The sequence below is a fragment of the Hylobates moloch genome, unplaced genomic scaffold, assembly GCF_009828535.3.
Source record: "Hylobates moloch isolate HMO894 unplaced genomic scaffold, HMol_V3 SCAFFOLD_8, whole genome shotgun sequence".
NCBI classification, from domain to species: domain Eukaryota; kingdom Metazoa; phylum Chordata; class Mammalia; order Primates; family Hylobatidae; genus Hylobates; species Hylobates moloch.
In genome coordinates, this window is record NW_026652283.1 from 17,784,447 (window position 1) to 17,805,755 (window position 21,309).

At 40.4% G+C, this 21,309-nt stretch overlaps 1 protein-coding gene across 1 annotated transcript; it reads left to right on the forward strand.

Moving 5' to 3' along the window:
• Positions 1-4,600: 4,600 nt before the first annotated feature.
• LOC116472240 (large ribosomal subunit protein uL30-like) lies at positions 4,601-5,348 on the forward strand. The gene has a single exon (XM_032758018.2). It carries the CDS (start codon positions 4,601-4,603, stop codon positions 5,345-5,347), a length of 747 nt encoding a protein of 248 aa, XP_032613909.1. The 3' UTR covers position 5,348.
• The last annotated feature ends 15,961 nt before the right edge of the window (positions 5,349-21,309 follow it).

Consider the following 21,309-nt stretch of genomic DNA (forward strand, 5'->3'; position numbering starts at 1 on the left):
AAGATAGAGGAAAGGCATGAAACAGATTCTTTCTGACAGTCCTCAGATAGTCCTCAACACCCTATTGACAACTTGATCTTGGCTGTGAGCTTCCAGAACTGGGAGACAATAAAATTATTTTGTCTAAGCGACCTCATTCATAGTACTTCATTATGGCAGCCCTAGAAAACCAATACATGTGCCTTCACAACCGCTCCATAAATGGCCTTGTTTTGTCAAGTCAGCCCAATTCCATCAAGTGTGTAGGAGTGCAACTAGAGCTCATGAAGAGACCTCTAGCCAGAACATAGACCAAGCACCCTACAGTTTAAGAAAGAAGCACAACCATGTCAAAGCCAAATCATTTCTGTCTTAGAGTTAACAGGTGTGAAACCAATAGCAACTCGGTGTTCTAACATTTATTTCAAAATCTATTCTTCTATTCCCTAGAGCCATTCACAAAATCTTCCATTTGTAATGACTCGCTTGGCTCCCTTCCACTATTCTTCTTATTTTGAGCCATTTATTTTTCATCTGTACATTCAGCCCCACCCCAATCCAAAATTAAAGATATTCCTAGTCAGAGATTATTTAATAAGCTCTGTGCCAGTGGGTTTATCATCTAATCTGCTTGGACAATGAGCAAGCATTGTTCTAGAAAATAAACATTGTTCTTTATGACCACATCCCCAGGTTTGGGGCCTGTCTTCAAAGACTAGGTCACATCGGGCCTCCTTACCATTAAGTGTCAATTACTGAGGCTGCTCCATGACTTTCCTGGTGACTCATTCTGTAGCTCACACCTCCCCGACCATCTGTGCCAACTTGGTGTATCTGCCCGGCCTCTGGATCCTTGCCTTCTCTGTTCTGACATGTCTAGCCACTAACTACGCTCTGGTTCTGACCTACTTCTCTTTCTACTAAGCAGTGAAGACTTTATTTTCCAGTTTTAAAAATACATTTGGCATAGCTGTCAGTATAAGTTTGGTTATGCTAAGATAACAAACAGCCCCAAAACTCAGCACTTAAAACAATCAAGATTTCCCCCTTGCTTCTACTGTATGCCAGTTAAGAGTCAGCTGTGGTGATCTGGTCTCCTCACTCTGGGACCCAGGCTGACAAGTAGCCACCACCTGGAATATCACCACCAAAAGTGGTGGTCAAGGGAAAAAGAGCTCTAAGGAGTGTGCCTTGGCATGTAAATGCTACAGCCTAGAAGTGACTCACGTGACTTCCACTCAAAACTCATCAGCTAGGAAATTCAGTATTTGATATCTCAGGAGAGAGAGGAGAAGTGGATATTTATAAGTGGCACTAAGGACTACCACACTTGACAATGATTATGTATTTAATAGTTTGTATATCATCTAGGTCCCTTTTTTCTTGTTCACAGATTTCTAAATTTAAAAAAAAATAGCTATATAATATGCACATGGTGCTAGACCTGACAGATACTCTGAGAATAAATATTCTATAATCAAATAACACCCGTTGGGAAATATGTTTTGTTTATCTCTTAGATATTCATTTACTGTCTATTAGCATTTTAAAACCTATGCAATATTTTAAAAAGAAAAGCCTGTTTAATTTTACTCAATCCAGAATTTCCCTAATTTATTTAACCGCAACTTTTTTTTTCAGTACAATTTATTATCAACTTGAGTAAAACACTTGGGGTGATATTGCATTATCTCTTTTAATTTTATGACAACTGTACAGGGTTAGATAAGAAAGTAAGTTTAATATTAAATTTTTTCAATTTATTTTGCTAAAGATTTCATATGAAAGAAAATTGAAATTATTGGTTTTGATAATCTATGAATTTCAAATACATATCATTTATTTCCCACAGATAATTCAAACTTTGTAGTGAAAAACTTTTTTTGAAAAGTCAAAAATATTTAATTGCATAATGAATGGATTTCCACAAATTCAAACATTAAATTGCCAATATTTTTCTAAAAGTGGTTCTTGCAAAGTGTTATCAATGGAGACAAAAGGTTTCATTGAGTTTCCGTTTTTTATATTTTATTTTATTTTATTTTTTGAGAGAGGATCTTGCTCCATCACCCAGGCTGGGGTGCAGTGACACAGTCATGGCTTACTGCAGCCTCGACCTCCCAGGTTCAAGCAAGCCTCCCACCTCAGAGTCTCCCGAGTAGCTGGGACCACAGGCATGCACTCCCATGCCTAGCTAATTTTTTTATTCTTTGCAGCAACAGTGTCTCACTATGTTGTTGCCTGGGCTTGTCTCAGGCTCCTGGGCTCAAACCATCCTCCCATCTTGGCCTCCCAAAGTGCTGGGATTATAGGTATGAGCCACAATGCCAGGCCTGAGTTTCAACTTTGAATATTTCTTTTTTGCCTTTCCTTTGTAATCCTATTTTCATTCTGAAACAAACTTCAAAGGATGGCTTTTTAAAGGAACATGTTGTAAATTAATGGCATTTAGTTTTACCATATGTTTTTCTATTATTAGGTATAATTATTGATTGTGAATTAATGTGACTTCACTTAAGATAAAGACTTACATCTGGATAGAAAGGTATTTACTGAAAATAAAAAAAAATAAACTTTATAACCTCTATCATAATGTGTTTTTACAAGTTAAAAAAGCCGTCTTTTTAAATTACACAGTTGCACAAAATTCCTTAGTTCATTCACTGTGAAAAAAGAAATTCTAATTCAGCCTTTTTGTAAGTCGAATACTGATTTTATTGCTCAATTATTTGCAGGTTTTTTTTCTTATGAACATAAGATATGATACCATATTTCTAAACCATGTTTCTATATCTTTACTCTTTCTTAGTTTCCTTACTCTATATTTAGAAAAGGTTAGGTCACATTTTCTTAGCAAATTACAAATTTTCAGTGTTAGACATTTGTTTTTCCATATGTATTATTCTATTTCAGAGTATTCTTTTTCTCCAATATCCTTATACTTTCCTAGTTTCCCTAGTGAACTTCAGCCCATGCCTTTAATTATCTCACGTTTGCTAGCCAAAGGCACATTTCCATGACCAAAGATATGCTCTCACTGCTTTAAAAAAGGTATTTCTGGCCGGGCGCGGTGGCTCACCCCTGTAATCCCAGCACTTTGGGAAGCTGAGGCGAGCAGATCCCCTGAAGTCAGGAGTTCGAGACCAGCCTGGCTAACGTGGTGAAACCCCATCTCTATTACAAATACAAAAATTAGCCAGGCATGGTGGTGGGCACCTTTAATCCCAGCTACTCGGGAGGTTGAGGCAGGAGAATTGCTTGAACCCAGACGGCAGAGGTTGCAGTGAGCTGAGATAGTGCCACTGCACTCCAGCCTAGGCGAGAGAGGGAGACTCTGTCTCAAAAAGAAAAAATGGTATTTCTTATAAAATTATTCTATAAAATTTATATTTTTTACAAAATTTCTTATAAATTCTCACTGCCATACCTACACATACACAGACACACACCACAAACACCAATAACAACTACAATGACAAAACAACAATAAAAACCAGTTCTTCCGAGCTGAGATGCCACTCATCTTCCTCTAGAAGTCTAACCAGGCCTCAGCAGAACAACATGATTTACCAGTTGTAGCTAAGCTGATTGGCGGCTGATTTAAAACAGATCTAACCAGTGTTTCTGGAAAAATGAAACAAAGCTGTAATGAACAGAAAGCAGTTGTTACACCCTAAACTTCATAAGAGAAGGTAAAGGAGAGATTACTTTGACTTGTATTCTTATTCTAGACAACAGGTACAGTTGAATTCCTGCTGAATCCCAAATTACTCAACACAATGAGATTTCTTTGAATTATGAAACAGTACAACATGATAAGGCTAATCTGAACTAGTACTGCTGCCTTCTTCACCTCCAACAAATGTGGCAAAGTAAAATATTCATGTGGTCTCCAGGTCCAGCATGGTTGTGACTTCCACTGTGGAATTGGATTAAGTATGAAGAAGTCCATTTGGTTTTTATATTAAGGCTTTATGGGTAATGGCAAAGTTTGGACATTTTCTCTCTCTTATTCTTTTACCTTATTTCTCAATTCATTCAGAAGCCAGAAGGAAAAGAAGGACACTGTGGACCTCTACAGAGACGTCAAAATTTGATGTACTGGCTATTAATATTGATAAATCAAAGAGAATACGTTGTGGAATTAGGAGAAGGAAAAAGGCGTGCTGGAGTGGCCTTTGGTAGGGTAAGAACAGGTGGTTGAGGGACTTAGATTTCAGCTTATGGCAGGGCATTTTCACCTCAGTGGTTTGTACAGGCTTATATTAGCCACACAGATTTGACAGATGGGCAGATGGCTTTTGCCTACAGCATGGGAGTGAAGCCTTGAGTTTTCAGTCATGTAGAAGGGTGACTATAATTCCTGGCAGCTTTGTCCTGAGATGAGCACATGTTTCTATAGAAGCAGAGACTCTACTTGTATGTACTTGTATGTAGCTTCCAGGAGGCATCTCTTGACCACTTGGACCACTCAGCAAAAGTGCAGGGACCACCTGAGCCTGGCATAACCATGCGAAACTCACCAATGTCAATCTGTAAACGAATGTGCTGGCCAGGTGGATCTCTACAAGGGTAAAAGCAGCCACAAGATGCAGACTACGCTCTGTTTCCGGCTGGAACCATGGAGGGTGTAGAAGAGAAGAAGAAGAAGGTTCCTGCTGTGCCAGAAACCCTTAAGAAAAGGCGAAGGAATTTCACAGAGCTGAAGATCAAGCGCCAGAGAAAGAAGTTTGCCCAAAAGATGCTTCGAAAGGCAAGGAGGAAGCTTATCTATGTAAAAGCAAAGCACTATCACAAGGAATATAGGCAGATGTACAGAACTGAAATTCGAAAGGCAAGGATAGCAAGAAAAGCTGGCAATTTCTATGTACCTGCAGAACCCAAACTGGCGTTTGTCATCAGAATCAGAGGTATCAATGGCGTGAGCCCAAAGGTCCGAAAGGTGTTGCAGCTTCTTCGCCTTCGTCAAATCTTCAATGGAACCTTTGTGAAGCTCAACAAGGCTTCCATTAACATGCTGAGGATTGTAGAGCCATGTATTGCATGGGGGTACCCCAATCTGAAGTCAGTAAATGAACTAATCTACAAGCGCGGTTATGGCAAAATCAATAAGAAGCAAATTGCTTTGACAGATAACGCTTTGATTGCTCGGTCTCTTGGTAAATACGGCATCATCTGCATGGAGGATCTGATTCATGAAACCTATACTGTTGGAAACGGCTTCAAAGAGGCAAATAACTTCCTGCGGCCCTTCAAATTGTCTTCTCCACGAGGTGGAATGAAGAAAAAGACCACCCATTTTGTAGAAGGTGGAGATGCTGGCAACAGGGAGGACCAGATCAACAGGCTTATTAGAAGAATGAACTAAGGTGTCTACCATGATTATTTTTCTAAGCCGGTCGGTTAATAAACAGCACCTGCTCTCAAAAAAAAAAAAAAGAAGAAGAAGAAAAGAAAAAGACGCAGACTGCTACAGTTTACTACTTAGTAGTTACTGTTTTCCTTAATCAGGCCAAGGAAATATTCAACTGAGAAGAAAGAATCTTAGGGTACACACCTTTGAGATCTTCTTTTTTTGTTTGTTTTTTTGTTGTTTTAGATGGAGTCTCGCTGTTGCCCAGGCTGGAAGGTAGTGGCGCCATCTTGGCACGTTGCAACCTCTGCCTCCCGGGTTCAAGCAATTCCCGTGCCTCAGCCTCCCGAGTAACTGGGATTACAGGCATGCAACACCAAGCCCTGCTAATTTTTGTGTTTTTAGTAAACAGGGTTTTGCCATGTTGGTCAGGCTGGTCTCAAACCCCTGGCGTCAAGTGATCCACCTTCCTCGGTCTCCCAAAGTGCTGGGATTACAGGCATGAGCCACTGTGCCCAGCCAGACCTTTGAGATCTTAAGGGATAAAACAAATTTTGCTGTTTTTACTGCATATCTCAGCCAGGCCTAAGACTTTAAATTAGCCAAAAGAGTACCTTGTGTCCACTGAGCACTAAAGTGACTCTAACTTCAAATAATCTGCTGCTAATTTAAGAAATCTGCTGCTCCATACTCCATTCAGTATTTGGGCTGAGAAGAAAGGGAAGTCTGGAGGACCTAATCTTGACATCATGTGGTTTGTCCATGGGCTCAGGTCATCCCCAACCACTTGATCTCAAGTTCGCTCAGGATGTTGTAATTACATATGAGGGAGAAACTTCCTAGCAGACTAGTTTCTTAGCTCTAAGGGGCTCAAAGAAATGAGAAATTAAGAAGTTTGAGTACAGTACAGACTCTGCATATGGGAAAGAAAGACACTTCAAATGAGACCAGGTAACTGAACCGCCACTATTGGCAAATTTCAGAATTTTGCAATGTCTCACATGTCCATCTCAAATAAAAGTGGCAGAATGCAAAAGCAGATTTTTATCCTAGCCATGATAAATGCACAATACTAAGGGTAATTTCTTTCTGGGAAATGTCTAGACAAAAGATTCTAGATCAAAGTTTCAAGACTGTTGGAATTAGAGGAGAGAGTGGCTGAAGCAGGAACCAAGAGTCAGGAGCCCTGGCTTTGTTACCTGCGGTGATTTTCTTTTTTAACATGTAGTTTAGATTGTCCATCTATAAAACTAAGGATAGTGCTATCTTCAAGAAAAGTTGAACAATGACTCATTGAATCTTTGTGTAGTTCCTAGAACTCTTACCTGAAATATTGCAAGTATAAAAACTACACCTTGGCTGAGCACAGTGGCTCACACTTGTAATCCCAGCATTTTGGGAGGCTGAAGTTGGTGGATCACTTGAGGTCACAAGTTTGAGACCAGCCTGGCCAACATGGTGAAACCCTGTCTCTACTAACAAAAAATAAAAAATTAGCCGGGCCTGGTGGCAGGGACCTGTAATTCCAATTACTCGTGAGGCTGAGGCAGGAGAATTGCTTGAACCCAGGAGGCAGAGGTTGCAGTAAGCCAAGGTCACACCACTGCACTCTAGCCAGGGTGACAGAGTGAGACCCTGTCTCAAAAAACAAAACAACAACAACAACAAAAACTACACTTTGTTAAAAGTATTTGGAGCATATTTTTATATCCAGCCCTTTCCTGTGTAGTATTGTTTTTTATTATCCACCTTTCTCCTACCTTTCTTTTCCCAGTCTTTAGTTCACATTTTAATATCAGCTCAGAAAAGTACTATACTACAGAAAAAACTGACTATTGTTAAACAAAGTTTATGTAGTACAGAACGATTTCACTGCCATACTTTTTCTTTTAAACGGCAGAAATTAAGCCAAGTGTGGGGGCTTGCACCTATAACCCCAGCTACTTGGGAGGCTAAAGCAGGAGAATTGAGTTTGAGGTTTCAGTAAGCTATGATTACACCACTGCACTCCAGCCTGGATAACAGATCAAGATCCTGTCTTTTAAAATTTTCTTTAAAAAGAAGGAAATTAAATGTAATGTATTTGCTACAATTTTAATAGCACATCACTTTTTTTTTAAAGGCAGTTTAGGATCTCAGGAGAATGCATTTAGTGTTGCAGAATACTGCTGTTAGTACTTTCAAACCAACATGGCCCTATAAAGCTTCTCAATAAACCAGACAACACAGTTTCTGTCTTATACCAATCATAGAAATACCTGTTGGCTCTTCATCTACCATTGCTCCCTTCACTCTATGAGACTGCCATGTCACTGGGTGGTAGGCTACAGCAGAAACACCATAGAGGCAACAGAAATCATTCTAATGGCACTACTAGTCTATAGCCAACATATTTGCTCCTAATCAACCTGGAAATGGTCCGTGAGTCCATCTGTATCCTAGGTCTAGAAAGACACAGGCCTAAACTCAATTATAGGAAAAGAAGCCACCTTAGTATAATTCCATTGCTCCCAACCAAGATTAATTTTAGTTTCAAAATGAATCCAGAGTAGGCAGAAAGCAATTGCATCCAGAATCATCACATAAGACCTCATCTAAACCTGGGTGGAAATATTTAAAGCAAGTCATAGAACATCACCACTTTAGTGATTCATCTAGATTGATTATTGTCCTTGAAAATAAGGGGATCTCTTGAGAAAAATAGGTGGGTTAATGAAGTCACTTGCCTAAGTTGGAAATCAGGTAGTTTGGCTTCAGAGTTTCTGCTCTGGACTTCTGTACTAAATAGTCCTTCCCTTAGCGGACTGCTCCATTGTCCTCCCTGCTGGGGAGAAACAAACACGTCTGAGAAAGTAGAGGGCCCACTTGCATCCCACTGATAATCTCAACCATTCTTCTGAAGAACTGCCACTGCCGGCTTCTCTTACTTGTTCGAAATCTGGTTTGAGAGTAGTCACCTCATTCTATGCCTTCCTCGTCATTGTGGTCAAGAGTGGTATGTCCTGTTAGGAAAACAGATACTGATTTCTGCACATGCTTTCTTTGGTCTGTCATATGTGTCTCTCAATTTGTAATTCAAATTGGACTTTACAATGGTCAACTTCTAAAGGGCAGGAACGTGTTTCCTAGCTTTGTGTGTGTGTGTGCATTTCCCACCATAACGAGCAAACCATAGTCCTTTTATGATGTTTTATTAGTATGCACTTAAAATTATTATTTCGGTATGCCTGTGTATTTTTTGCATATGCTCTTACACAATAGTAAAGTATCGCATTTAGCAGAGAGATAACAGACTTTTTTTTTTTTTTGAGACAGAGTCTCGCCCTGTTGCCCAGGCTGGAATGCAGTGGTGCGATCTCGGCTCACTGCAACCTCCGCCTTCCGGGTTCAACCAATTCTCCTGCCCCAGCCTCCCATGTAGCTGGGATTACAGGCACGTGCGACTATGCCCAGCTAATTTTTGTATTTTTAGTAGAGATGGGGTTTCGCCATGTTGGTCAGGCTGGTCTCGAACACTTGACCTCGTGATCCGCCCGCCTCGGCCTCCCAAAGTGCTGGGATTAGAGGTGTGAGCCACCGCGCCCAGCCAGACTTTTATATTTAAAGCTTCCTTTTTTCATCCTCCAAGTTGTTCTGAAATTATCTAACATGATCCTCTTACTTTACTATCAGATACTAGTTCATCAGGGTGACATAGGATTTTATTTCTTACATCCTTTTTTGTTGTTGTTTTTAAGGATGGGGACTTCCTCTGTCCCCCAGGCTGGAGCACAGTGGCACAATCATAGCTCACTATAACCTTGAGATCCTGGGCTCAGGTGATCCTCCCACCACAGCCTCCTGAGTAGCTGGGACTACAGGTGTGCACCACCATGCCTGACTAAATTTCATACATTTTTACAAAATGAATTATATAACACAACTTCACTAGCCTATGTGGGTCACCTTTCTCTATAATTGCTAAATAAAAAGGATAAGAGCCTTCATCCAAGGGAATGCAGGGAGTCTAGTCCCTCCCCTAGATTTTATGAAGATAGTAAATTCTCATGTTTCACAAACCCATCATGGGTGTTTTGGGTCAACTCCCTCTAGGCTGCTACATCAGATATCTCCACTGATCATGCTGGCTGGAGGCTATTTAGTCTCCCCAGAATATAGACACAGATTCCGCCAAAAACATAGAAATGGATCCCCCTAGACCAGCCTGGCCAATATGGCAAAACCTCATCTCTACTGAAAATACAAAAATTAGCCTGGCTTGGTGGCACGCTCCTGTGGTCCCAGCTACTCAGTAAGCTGAGGCAGGAGAATTGCTTGAACCCAGAAGGCGGAGATTGCAGTGAGCTGAGATCATGCCACTGCACTCCAGCCTGAGCGACAGAGAGAGACTCCTTCTCAAAAAAAAAAAAAGAAAGAAAGAAATGGATCCCCCCCCCACACCTTGAATTCAGAAAATACTGCTAAACAACATTTTAGCATATTTTACTAAGGCTTGAATAAGCTGCAAGGGGTTATGATAAAGAAAAGGAAAATATGCACGTGGATGTGAGATATTCATCCTAGAACCTAGAGTCTATTGGCATGCCATTTCAAAGGGACTCTTCAGGCGGACTCTTTCTTTGGGCCCCAGGCTTCTGGCATGTTCACAGAAACCATTTAACATTCTCCAGATAAAAGCTCTTCTTTTCTATCTGTCCTCTCACAAATGACATATCCCCAAGCCCTGTCTCAGTCTCAGCTAGAAGATGCAGAGCCAGGTCATGTAACCAAAGTCTCTTCCAAGAGACAGGTACCCCCAAAAGAATTCAGCAGACTTGGTATCTATTTGGGGATGACTTTATCAATGGGCTTCTCCAAAGGTAATTGTGGGCACTTAATTTACAAATACCCACCTTTAAAATTGCTATTTACTTAATTAATTTACAAATACTTCACTCATGAAATATGAGCCCTCTCTAAACAAAGGAAGGTGGTAAACCCCAAGAAAAATACACCTTCCCACCACTTGTGAAGGAGTTGCAGGGAGGAATGCTTGGTGGTTTAGAATATTTGATCCCCTTTTCCAACCATCAAGAATTTCTATCAGGACCCGTAGTCCTAGATTACCACCACAATAGCATCATTAACATTTTTAAAGCATAATTATTTCTATATGAGTTTTCCCTTCTGTAGACAGAAAGGCATTAAAGGTTTGTATTTCCCTATTTTCTTACATTCAAGCACTATCCTATTACAATTAAACTTATTGGCTTATTCCTAACAGCCTTCATGTTTGTATTCTTAGAGCACTAAACTGCTGTTAAATTTGGGAGGTATTAAGTTAGTAAGGGACTGGCTTATGAACCACTTCAGAAGTGGCCTTCAGAAAGGTATTTATTGTCAGGCATGGTAGCTCAGACCTGTAATTCCAACATTTTGGGAGGCTGGAGGATCCCTTGAGCCTAGGGTTTCAAGATCAGCCTGTGCAACACAGCAAGACCTCGTCTCTACTAAAAATAAAAATTAAAAAATTACCTGGACGTGATGTCACGCACCTGCAGTCCCAGCTATTCAGGAGAGTGAGGTGGGAGGATCATGTGAGCCTGGGAGTCTGAGGTTGCAGTGAGCCACGATGGCACCACTGCACTACAACCTGAGTGACAGAGTGAGAGCCTGTCTCAAAAAATAAAATAAAAGAAAAGAAAAGAAAAGAAAAGCACTTATTACCAGGATAAAGGGTAGGGGATCTGCGGCATTTTGTTAGTAAAAGAGTCACTGAAAAAAAATCTGCGAACCACTGTTTCAAGGGAAGCTTGTACTTATTCACCCATTGAACTTTGTCATCTTCTGATGGGTGTGGTAGGCTTACTCATAAAGAAAAGAAAGACTCCTAGAAGTTTCTATATTCTTATCTTGAATTCTGGTTGTTCCTGCAATACAGAGCTAGTATTTAATTATTTGGTCTACTTTCTTCATGTACTACAAATTCTGTAATATTGGGAACATTAACCAATTCAGTAAGAGTTGAAGGAAGAGAGGGGACTTTATATATATATATATATATATATATATAGCCTTTGAAAGATTGCTGAAGGAGGGCAAAACAGTTTGGATACTGTCTCAATAAGCTTATCATATTTTAAATCTGCCTAAGAGCTTGTGTGTAACCCTCAAGTTAAACAACAGTTGACATGCATGCATTCTGATAAAACTCGATTACCTAATACACTAAATTTCAGAACTGTTGGGAAAAAATAGATTTTTACTGGCAAAGTTATGTCTTTTTTTCAGCTGAAAATTAACACATGGAAGCATAATCTTAGGAACTGTCATTTGTTTTATATGCACGTATCTAACTCTAAAACAAACTTTATTGCTCCATGTAATTATACAAATGCTATATATGTATGTTGCTAAGTATTTAAAATCTTCATTGTAATTATAGTTGAACTTCTAATGAATACCCAGGGACAGCAAAGACATGTCTGAACAGGTAAATCGGTGCATAATTAAATGACATGCATGTCCTGTGTATTGCAATCTTTTAAAGCTCTAACTATGAGTACTTTCTATTACGCAATTTTTTAGATCACCTCTTTTTTTTTTTACACAAACATGATAAGGACACAAAAGACTTATTTTCTTTTCCTCTGGCCACTGTGTTATGAGAACCTCATGTCTTACCACACCAACCCCCGCCCTTGACTGGATTGCCAATAAGGACCAGATTTTTCCAAATATTATATTCTAGCTGGATTTGCAACAATCATAAGTCAATCATTAGGAATCCTGTGCATATGGCAAACTTTTTTTTTTTTTTTGAGATGGAGTCTTGCTGTGTCGCCCAGGCTGTAGTGCAGTGGTGCAATCTCTGCCTCCCGGGTTCAAGCAATTGCCCTGCCTCAGCCTCCTATGTAGCTGGGACTATAGGTTCATGCCACCACGCCCAGCCAATTTTTTCTATTTTAGTAGAGACCAGGTTTCACCATGTTGGCCAGGATGGTCTCGATCTCCTGACCCCGTGATCCACCCGCCTCGGCCTCCCGGAGTGCTGGGATTACAGGCGTAAGCCACCTCGCCCAGCTGCAAAGTTTATTTTAATAATATGTTGAACTGAAAATAAGCAAGCTTTTTTGTTCCCCCAGACAGGGTCTTGCTCTGTCACCCAGGCTGGAGGGCAATGGCACAATCATAGTTCACTATAACCTCGGACTCCTGGGCTCAAGGATCCTCCTATCTCAGCCCTCCAAGGGCTGGGACTACAGGTGAGTGCCACCACACCTGGCAAATTTTTTTTTTTTTTTTTGAGACAGAGTTTTGCTTTGTCATCAAGTTGGAGTGCAGTAGTACCATCTGGGCTCACTGTAACCTCCACCTCCCAAGTTTAAGTGATTCTCCTGCCACAGCCTCCCAAGTAGCTGGGATTACAGGCGTGCACCACCATGCCCAGGTAATTTTTGTATTTTTAGTAGAGATGGGGTTTCACCGTGTTCACCAGGATGGTCTCGATCTCTTGACCTCGTGATCCGCCCGCCTCGGCCTCCCAAAGTGCTGGGATTACAGGCATGAGCCACTGCACCCAGCCTACCGGGTTAATTTTTAAAAAAAATTTTTGTAGAGATGGAGATCTCACTATGCTGCCCAGGCTACTTGCCAACTCCTGGACTCAAACCATCTTCTCTCTTCATCCTCCCAAAATGCTGGGATTACAGATGTGAACCACTGTGCCCAACAGGAGCATATTTAAAATTGCAATATCCAAAGAATGTTGCCATAGCTCAAGTTTGTTTTTATTCGCATGTTCCACAGCATTCACTTTAAGTAAATATCCATTATTGTTTCCCAAATCCTTCTGGGGTCAGCAAATAATACTTTAAGAAAAAGTTTGTGGGGGAAAAAAGGAAACTTTAATTACTTTCCATGGGAAAGTTCCAAATGGAACGAAAGTGGTTCTTAGATATAATTTTACAAAACCCTTATAGCACATTGAGGCTAAAGACATTTATGCAATTACTAAGTCTACTGTATATGTGAGCAAACATGAGGGTAGAATAAGAATAGAGCTATTATGTTACTGCACCATTATTCTAGTGGTCTGCCTTTAATACCCAGAGACGTCTTTGGAGAATGTCAAAATGTTCCCTTTATTATAACATTTGTTTCTTTCTTTTTCTTCTGATTAATAAAGTGGGTTGATAATATAAACTTTTAAATTTTTATTTTTATTTTTTGGAGACAGAGTCTCACTTTGTCACCCCAGCTGAAGTGCAGTGGCACAATCTCAGCTCACTGCAGCCTTGACCTCCCAGGCTCAAGCCATCCTCCTGCCTTAGCCCCACAAGTAGCTGGGACTACAGGCGTGTGCCACCATGCCTAGATAATTTTTGTATTTTTTGTAGAGACAGGTTTTTGCCATGTTGCCGAGGCTGGTCTCGAACTCCTGAGCTCAAGTAATTCGCCCACCTTGGCGTCCCAGAGGGCTGGGATTACAGGCATGAGCCCCACGCCTGGCCTATAACTTTTTTTAATTGTTATATCTAGTTCTTTGCTAGAGAAATTTTATTTTGATAAATGAGTTAATAATTATAATTCAATTATAATACAGAAAAGGTTTCAGTGGTAACCAAAAGGAAAGATGTGACTGATATATGAATGTGCTTGCATCTGAAATAGAAGCAACAAGAAAATATAATCATTTTAACTAAGGCCAAACAATTGAGGCAAAGTACATTACCAATGGCAATTGCCATTCAAGCATGGCAGGTATTTTGTTCCAGCATTCCCCATTTTCAGGTTAATTTTCAAATTCTTTTCCCCAGATGATTTCTCAGGGCTACGTGTCCCCTGCTTTGAAACAGGATGCTGTTGTTCCCATAACATGAAGTCTATTCTCTAGGGTGGCCAGACCTCAGCTGAGGGCAAATCATTCTCAGAATCATTGCTCTGTTCCCATGACCTGGACTTGATTAAACAAATTACAGTGGCAAGCCCAGAAGTATTCCTCCAACCAGTTGGGCAGAAACTTGGGACCTAAACAAGAGACAAGGCATAGAGGAGAGCAACAAGGTGCAGCTAATTTCTTTGCTGGCAGGAATAAGGAAAGAAGATGGACACTATAAACAAGGGCAGAATTCTATAAACCTTGATGATGATGGTGAACAACAGCATGAAACAAATAAAGCATTACAAAATGACAAGCAATTACAGCCTCTGCAGTAAGTAGATGAGCAAACCTGATATATTAACTAGTTCTAATGCTCCAAGTACAAAATTTATGTATGAATCTAACAAAATTGATAGAATAATAAGAGTGCTTAAATTTTTTATTAAAGCTGCCCATCAATGCAACTCTATCTTTCCTATATGTTGATTTTATAATTCATTTTCTGTATCTCTGGGTCTAATTGGCCATAGTCCATCTTGTTTTAAAAGTTCATCACTCCAACATCAATTCCACTGGTTAAAATAGGCAATCTTTGCACAACTTGTAAACATAAAACTTGCCTGGAAATAGCCTGCTTTCTTTTCCTTTGTAAATGTTAATCAAACTTAACAGCATAGACTTGAAATTCAATTCAGTTTGGCTAGACATGAATTCAACTGACTTTAACATTTTAAATGATAAAAAATAATAAAACCAGTAATACAAAAGAGGATCTAGACATTGCCTTATCAATACTCAAAGTGGATATTTACAAGTGTTTCCCAATTAAGGCAAGTCATAAGTATTTGATTTAATAATAGTATTCTGTTCCACAACTAGTGTATATTGAGGAATTGCATCCGTAGACAACTCCAAGGTCAAAGTCCTTATAATATCATCTTTATATAGTTAAATGGATTAATTAGCAAAAAGATATTGATATCCCATCTTGAGAATATAATAATTCAGGCAAGCTACAGTCAATCAATTTGTGTATTCGATAATTATTTATTGGGCATCAATGTGTATCAGGCCCCAGTTAGGGCCTAAAAATCAGCACAGATAAAACCAATATGTTCCACACTCATTATAAGAAGAAAGGCGCTTTCAGCTGTAGAGAAAGCTTTGCTTTTCCACAGGTCTCCCATCGTTTGTGAGGAACAGCTAGTTCTCATTTTCTCTAAATAGGGAGGCTTAAGATCGCGGAGAAAAATGAAATGAGAAGAGAGTAGATACTGATATTTCTATGTGCGGCAGAGGATGTACAAACACCTACGCCCTGCCTTTTGTCTGGAGATTCCAACAAAAATGAGGATATGGGATGAGACGGTGGCACAGGCATAGAAATTAAACAGGGGAGGTTTCAAAGACTCCCACGCTTATCAAGGCAGACCGTTGTTAAAGACCAAAATCATTAAGGCTTTGTTACTCACATTTTTTGTTGTTTTAGGGGCTCGTGTTTCTCTCAAGCCTAGTGTGCTCTCTGTTCATCTTATACTTAAAAAAATAATAAGCAATAGGAAAATTTTGTCCTTAAAGATAGTACAAGCCGGGCGCAGTGGCTCACGCCTGTAATCCCAGCTCTTTGGGAGGCTGAGGCTGGCGGATCACCTGAGGTCAGGAGTTCAAGACCAGCCTGGTCAACATGGTGAAACCCTGTCTCTACTAAAAGTACAAAAATTAGCCGGGCACGGTGGCATGCACCTGTAATCCCACCTACTTGGGAGGCTGAGGCAGGAGAATTGCTTGAACCCGGGAGGCAGAGGCTGCAGTGAGCCGAGATCGTGCCACTGCACTCCAGCCTGGACGAGAGAGCGAGACTCTGTATCAAAAAAAAAAAAAAGAAAAGATAGTACATATTTATTTTTCTTTGAATAATTCTATCTGTATAGCTTATACCTCTAGCTCATAGTAGCCATCAATGTAGTAATGCTATTTTTCTTAGACATTAATATGACTTATAAGCATCTTTTATTGGATAATAACAATTAAAAAAACTTGTTTGTGAAGTGTCTTATAGTTTACAAAATACTTTCACCTACATTATCTCATTTGATTAATGACCCTGGCAGGTGGCCTGGGCAGCCATATTTATCTTTGCTTTGTAGAAACCAAGACTTAAAGACGTTATGAAACACCTAAGGCATCACAGTGAGTTACAAGTAGAGCTGAGATTTAAACCTAAATCATGTGTCTTCAAGCCTAGATCATGTGATCCTACTTTAACTTCTTCTTTCCGTGTTCTGTCTCCCATAACAAGTAAATTATGGTACCATGGCATTTAGCCATCACTGCTTTAGATGTTGCTAAGGCGAATGGTTTTTATCCCATCTGTAGTTAGCATCATATAAGCAATAGGTAATAAGTAAAAAGTCGCTAGCTACTACTATGCATTAAGGAACCTGAAAGAAAAGGTTAATCATTATGTAAAGAATATTATGAATGGCCTAAAGAGAAGAAAGAAAATAAAAGAGCAATGGCCCATTATAAAAGATTTTTTTTAAATGTTTATTAAGAGAAGAGCATTTAATCCGAAATTTTAATAAAATAAGTATCCTCTTAGTGATTGGCTAATATATTAATCTTGCTGGAGTCATGTTTTTATCTTCTAAAAGATATCTGTTTGATAAAATGGGCTGAGGATAAAATATTTAAGCTATTTTTAAGTCACTGAGCTTTTCAGTGACTCTTGACGCCAGGTCCCCATTTGATGCCTTATTGTACTATTCACTAAAAGCAACACGGTCAGCCACTTAGAACACCACTTCTGGAAAGTTGCCTTGGTTTCCCTCCACATTTTCAGATATTCAAATTAATATAATAATTTTTGAAATTTTTCCTGTTTAACACAATTCACCAATAGGTATAGAGCACCAGATGCCGGGCACCAGGACATGCAAAGACCAGTAAAACTTAGTCTATGACCTCAAGAAGCTTGCAAGAGCAACTTCTATATGTATAGCAATGTTTACTTAGGGCCTACATTTCTATCTAGTCAATAACATTTTGAGCTGAATTATCAGCACTTTTCCCTTTTCTAACAATGCTTCCCACCTAGGAGATGGGCGCTGTGACTCTCATTGTCACTAATTCCAGCAACATAAGATGTGATCAGGTCGGGACAGTGGCCCAAGCTGGGCTAATTAGATTCATCCTCCTGCCTTTTGAATAAGGACCCAGAGAGTCTTGTAAATGAGCTCTGGGTTATGCGTCAGCTAGATTCAGGAAATGAGGGCTCTGGATTGGCCAGGCATGATTTTAGAGTTGCCAGATAAAATACAGGCATGCTATATTTTTGCTTGCTAAATCTGGCAACCGTACATGATGTGCCATACAAAAGTGGAGTTAAGAAAGCTATTCCGCAAAAAGGAATAGAAACGTAGAGATAACAAAAATTAACAACTATGGTGAAAGTGTAGTGGGGAAGAGGATAAGTTTCAGGAAAAGAAAAAATATCCCAAGAGTTGCCTCAGTCACTGACAACTTCCCAGTCCTCAGCTCCAGTCCCTTGAGGAATGTGGCTGCATTTCTTGCCCTTGAGTTCTGTGAGATACCTTGCCTGTTTATAAGAGATTTTTTTTCTTTAGATACCTTAGAGGGAATACGTTTCTCATATCAAACATGTCCAAAGGCATACATAATGTTGTCACACTTTGAGAAAAAGTTTTTATTATTTCGCAAATTTTAAAGAATTCACAGCGTCCATGAAATAGATGAGTAGGAAACTTGTTTCTTATTTACCGAGTAGGAAAGTTTGCCTCAAATACAATGAGATGTCTGGATCAGTACTTCTAAAATTGTGCATTTGGAAACCTGCATAGGTCTCCTTGGTTTCCTTAGAAGTATAGTTAATGAGTAATGTACATTCCCTAGGTGTTATTCTAAAATGTTGTCCCCAAAGTAAAAAGTATCCACAGGATAAAGTTAGACTTTAGGCATAATTCAATTTCAATTATGTTTATTCCTCCTCTTCCTTTTTCTTTTCTCTTTCTTTCTCCTTCTCTTTTTTCTCCCTTGTCCCATTCTCTAATCTCCCTGGCTAAATTCCTCCAGAGGAATAAAAAAGGCCATCAAAAAAGTCACTAACACCTCAGTGTAAATTAGTTGAAAGTGCTATTCACACTTGTAGTATTTGCATTTTAAAAGAAGACCTTTAAGACAGGGGAAGCCAGCAGGATATTTCTGGGCTTCCCAGAACAACAACCTTACTATAGTGCTATGGACAACAACCTATACACAACCCTATTTAATGTGGTGCTTATATTAAATTAATATTAGATCATGGGGCAAGACAGGTCATCATGGTGAATATTCAAAAAATCTTCTTGGTCTGGGTCCATCTACCCAAATTGGGACATGGCTAGGACTGGAGATGACTTTTACTGGTGTGGATCTAGGAAAAGGATCCATGGATATGTAAGCTAGAGACAGTCGTCAATGTCAACGGAGCAATGGCCCAACTCCCAGAAGAACAAAGAAACAGAACTGACAGGGAACCTGAAGGAGGGGCAAGAGAGACAATCTAAAACATACACTCGGCAGTATATTTCCAAGGTTAGTTGTAAGGAGAGGCCAAGTAAGAGAACTACACTGCAAGGTTCTTGAACCTAAACAGAACACAGGTGGCTAGGCATTTGAATTTTACCCACAAGCTAATTGTCCCCTCTATCCAAGAACATCTTCCCCTGCCTAAAACTTTACTACCTGGATGTTCTTTTTATTCATTAAACAATCTCTTTTTGGCATTTAAAGGAAGATTACAAGTCATTCATACCTTAACATAAACTATGAAGAAACCAGTCAGTTCCAAGCTATATTTTAAAACGTTGGACTGTTGGGTAGTAGCACAGCTACTTGGGAGGCTGAGGCAGAAGGTGTCCAGGAGTTCAAGGCTATAGTGAGCTATGATTGCACCACTGCGTTCAAGCCTGAGTGACAGAGACCCTGGTCTCTTAAAGATAAATAAATAGGCTGGAAGCACTGGCTCATGTCTGTAATCCCAGCACTTTGGGAGGTAGAAGTAGGAGAATGGCTTGACTCCAGGAGTTCAAGACCAGCCTAGGCAACATAATGAAAGGAACCCTGTATCTACAAAAATATATATATACATATTAGCCAGGTGTGTGTGTGCCTATAGTCCCAGCTACTCAGGAAGCTGAGGTGGGAGGATCGCTTGAGCCCAGGACTTTGAGACTACAGTGAGCTATGATTGCACCACAGCACTCTAGCCTGAGCCACAAATGAGACCCAGTCTCTGAAAAAAATTTTTTTTCTTTGAGACGGAGTCTCGCTCTGTCGCCCAGCCTGGAGTGCAGTGGCACGATCTCGGCTCACTGCAAGCTCCGCTTCTCGGGTTCATGCCATTCTCCTGCCTCAGCCTCTCAGCCTCCCAAGTAGCTGGGACTACAGGCACCGGCCTCCAAAGTGTGGTTACAGGCTAGCCATGTGCAATGGAAAAAATTTTTAATAAGAATAATAAAATTGGAATTTGGAGTCTCGCCCTGTCGCCCAGGCTGGAGTACAGTGGCTTGATCTCAGCTCACTGCAAGCTCGGCCTCCCAGGTTGATGCCATTCTCCTGCCTCAGCCTCCCAAGTAGCTGGAACTACAGGCGGCCGCCACCACGCCCGGCTAACTTTTTGTATTTTTAGTAGAGACAGGGTTTCACCGTGTTAGCCAGGGTGGTCTCGATCTCCTGACCTCGTGATCCGCCCCCCCCTCAGCCTCCCAAAGTGCTGGGATTACAGGCGTGAGCCACTGCACCCGGCCGGAAATATTCTTATGGCTAGGGAGAAGAAGAATTAATTTTGAAATAGGGGGGTATTTTGAGGGGCAAGCAGGCCCAGTTATGACAGGAAGGCAGCATTGATGACACTTAGTACTGAAGTGCTAGAATTATGAGACAAGAATTGGAAGACAAACACAAAAAAGCCTTTAAATTCAATTTTTTTAGTTTACATTTTCTACAGTTTATCCATCCCACAAGATGACTCCCAGAACCCAGATGGAAAGAACAATATATAGTACCTTTATGCAAAGTGCATCCTTTCCCCCAGGTGGTGAAGAGCCATCCCAGGATCCACATCCCAGGATCCACAGCCCGGTGAGCAGAGGGGCTATAGACTCCAGGCCCCTGTCTCCATTTTCTTAGCTAGGCATTACTGTGCACAACTTACACAACCATATGTGCAGCATTCCCTTCCTCCTTTCCTCCTCTGCCCCCCTCATACATGTCTACCTGGTACTTAATGAAATGTGATTCAACCATCAAGACCCAGCTCAAGTAGCACTTATGTTGTGATTTTCACAGGAGAGGCCTCTCCTCTACTACCTTATGCTAACACGAGAGATGCATCATAGAATAGTGACTAACAGTGCCAACTCTGGAGCCAAACTGCTTGCGTGCAAATCCCAGCTATGCCATTTCTTAGTGGTATAACTGTGGACCCACTCCCTGTTCCTTTATCTATAAAATGGAAGAATGTAAGTAACAATCTCATAAGTTTGTTATGGATATCTAACAAAATAATACATGTAACATACTTAGAACAATACTTGGCATAATGAGCACTCAGTAGGTATTTGGAATTGCTGTAACTCAGTTGATGCTGATAGCGTATCATTATCCCAGTGAATTTTTGTTAGGCTGATATGTGCCTAGTTTTTCTAGTCAAGGAAAAAATTTTATTCATTTTTATATTCCTAGGACCCGGTTAAAAAAAAAAATTACAGGTTCTAGGCTGGGCGCGGTGGCTCACACCTGTAATCCCGGCACTTTGGGAGGCTGAGGCAGGTGGATCACGAGGTCAGGAGTTCAAGACCAGCCTGGCCAAGATGGTGAAACCCCGTCTCTGCTAAAAATACAAAAATTAGCTGGGTGTGGTAGCCCACGCATGTTATCTCAGCTACCCAGGAGGCTGAGGCAGGAGAATCGCTTGAACCTGGGAGACGGAGGTTGCAGTGAGACAAGATCATGCCCCTGCACTCAAGCCTGGGCGACAGACCAAGACTCTGTCTCAAAAAAAAGAAAAAGAAAAAAAAGAAAAATTACAGGTTCTAGAAGATACTCTGTATAT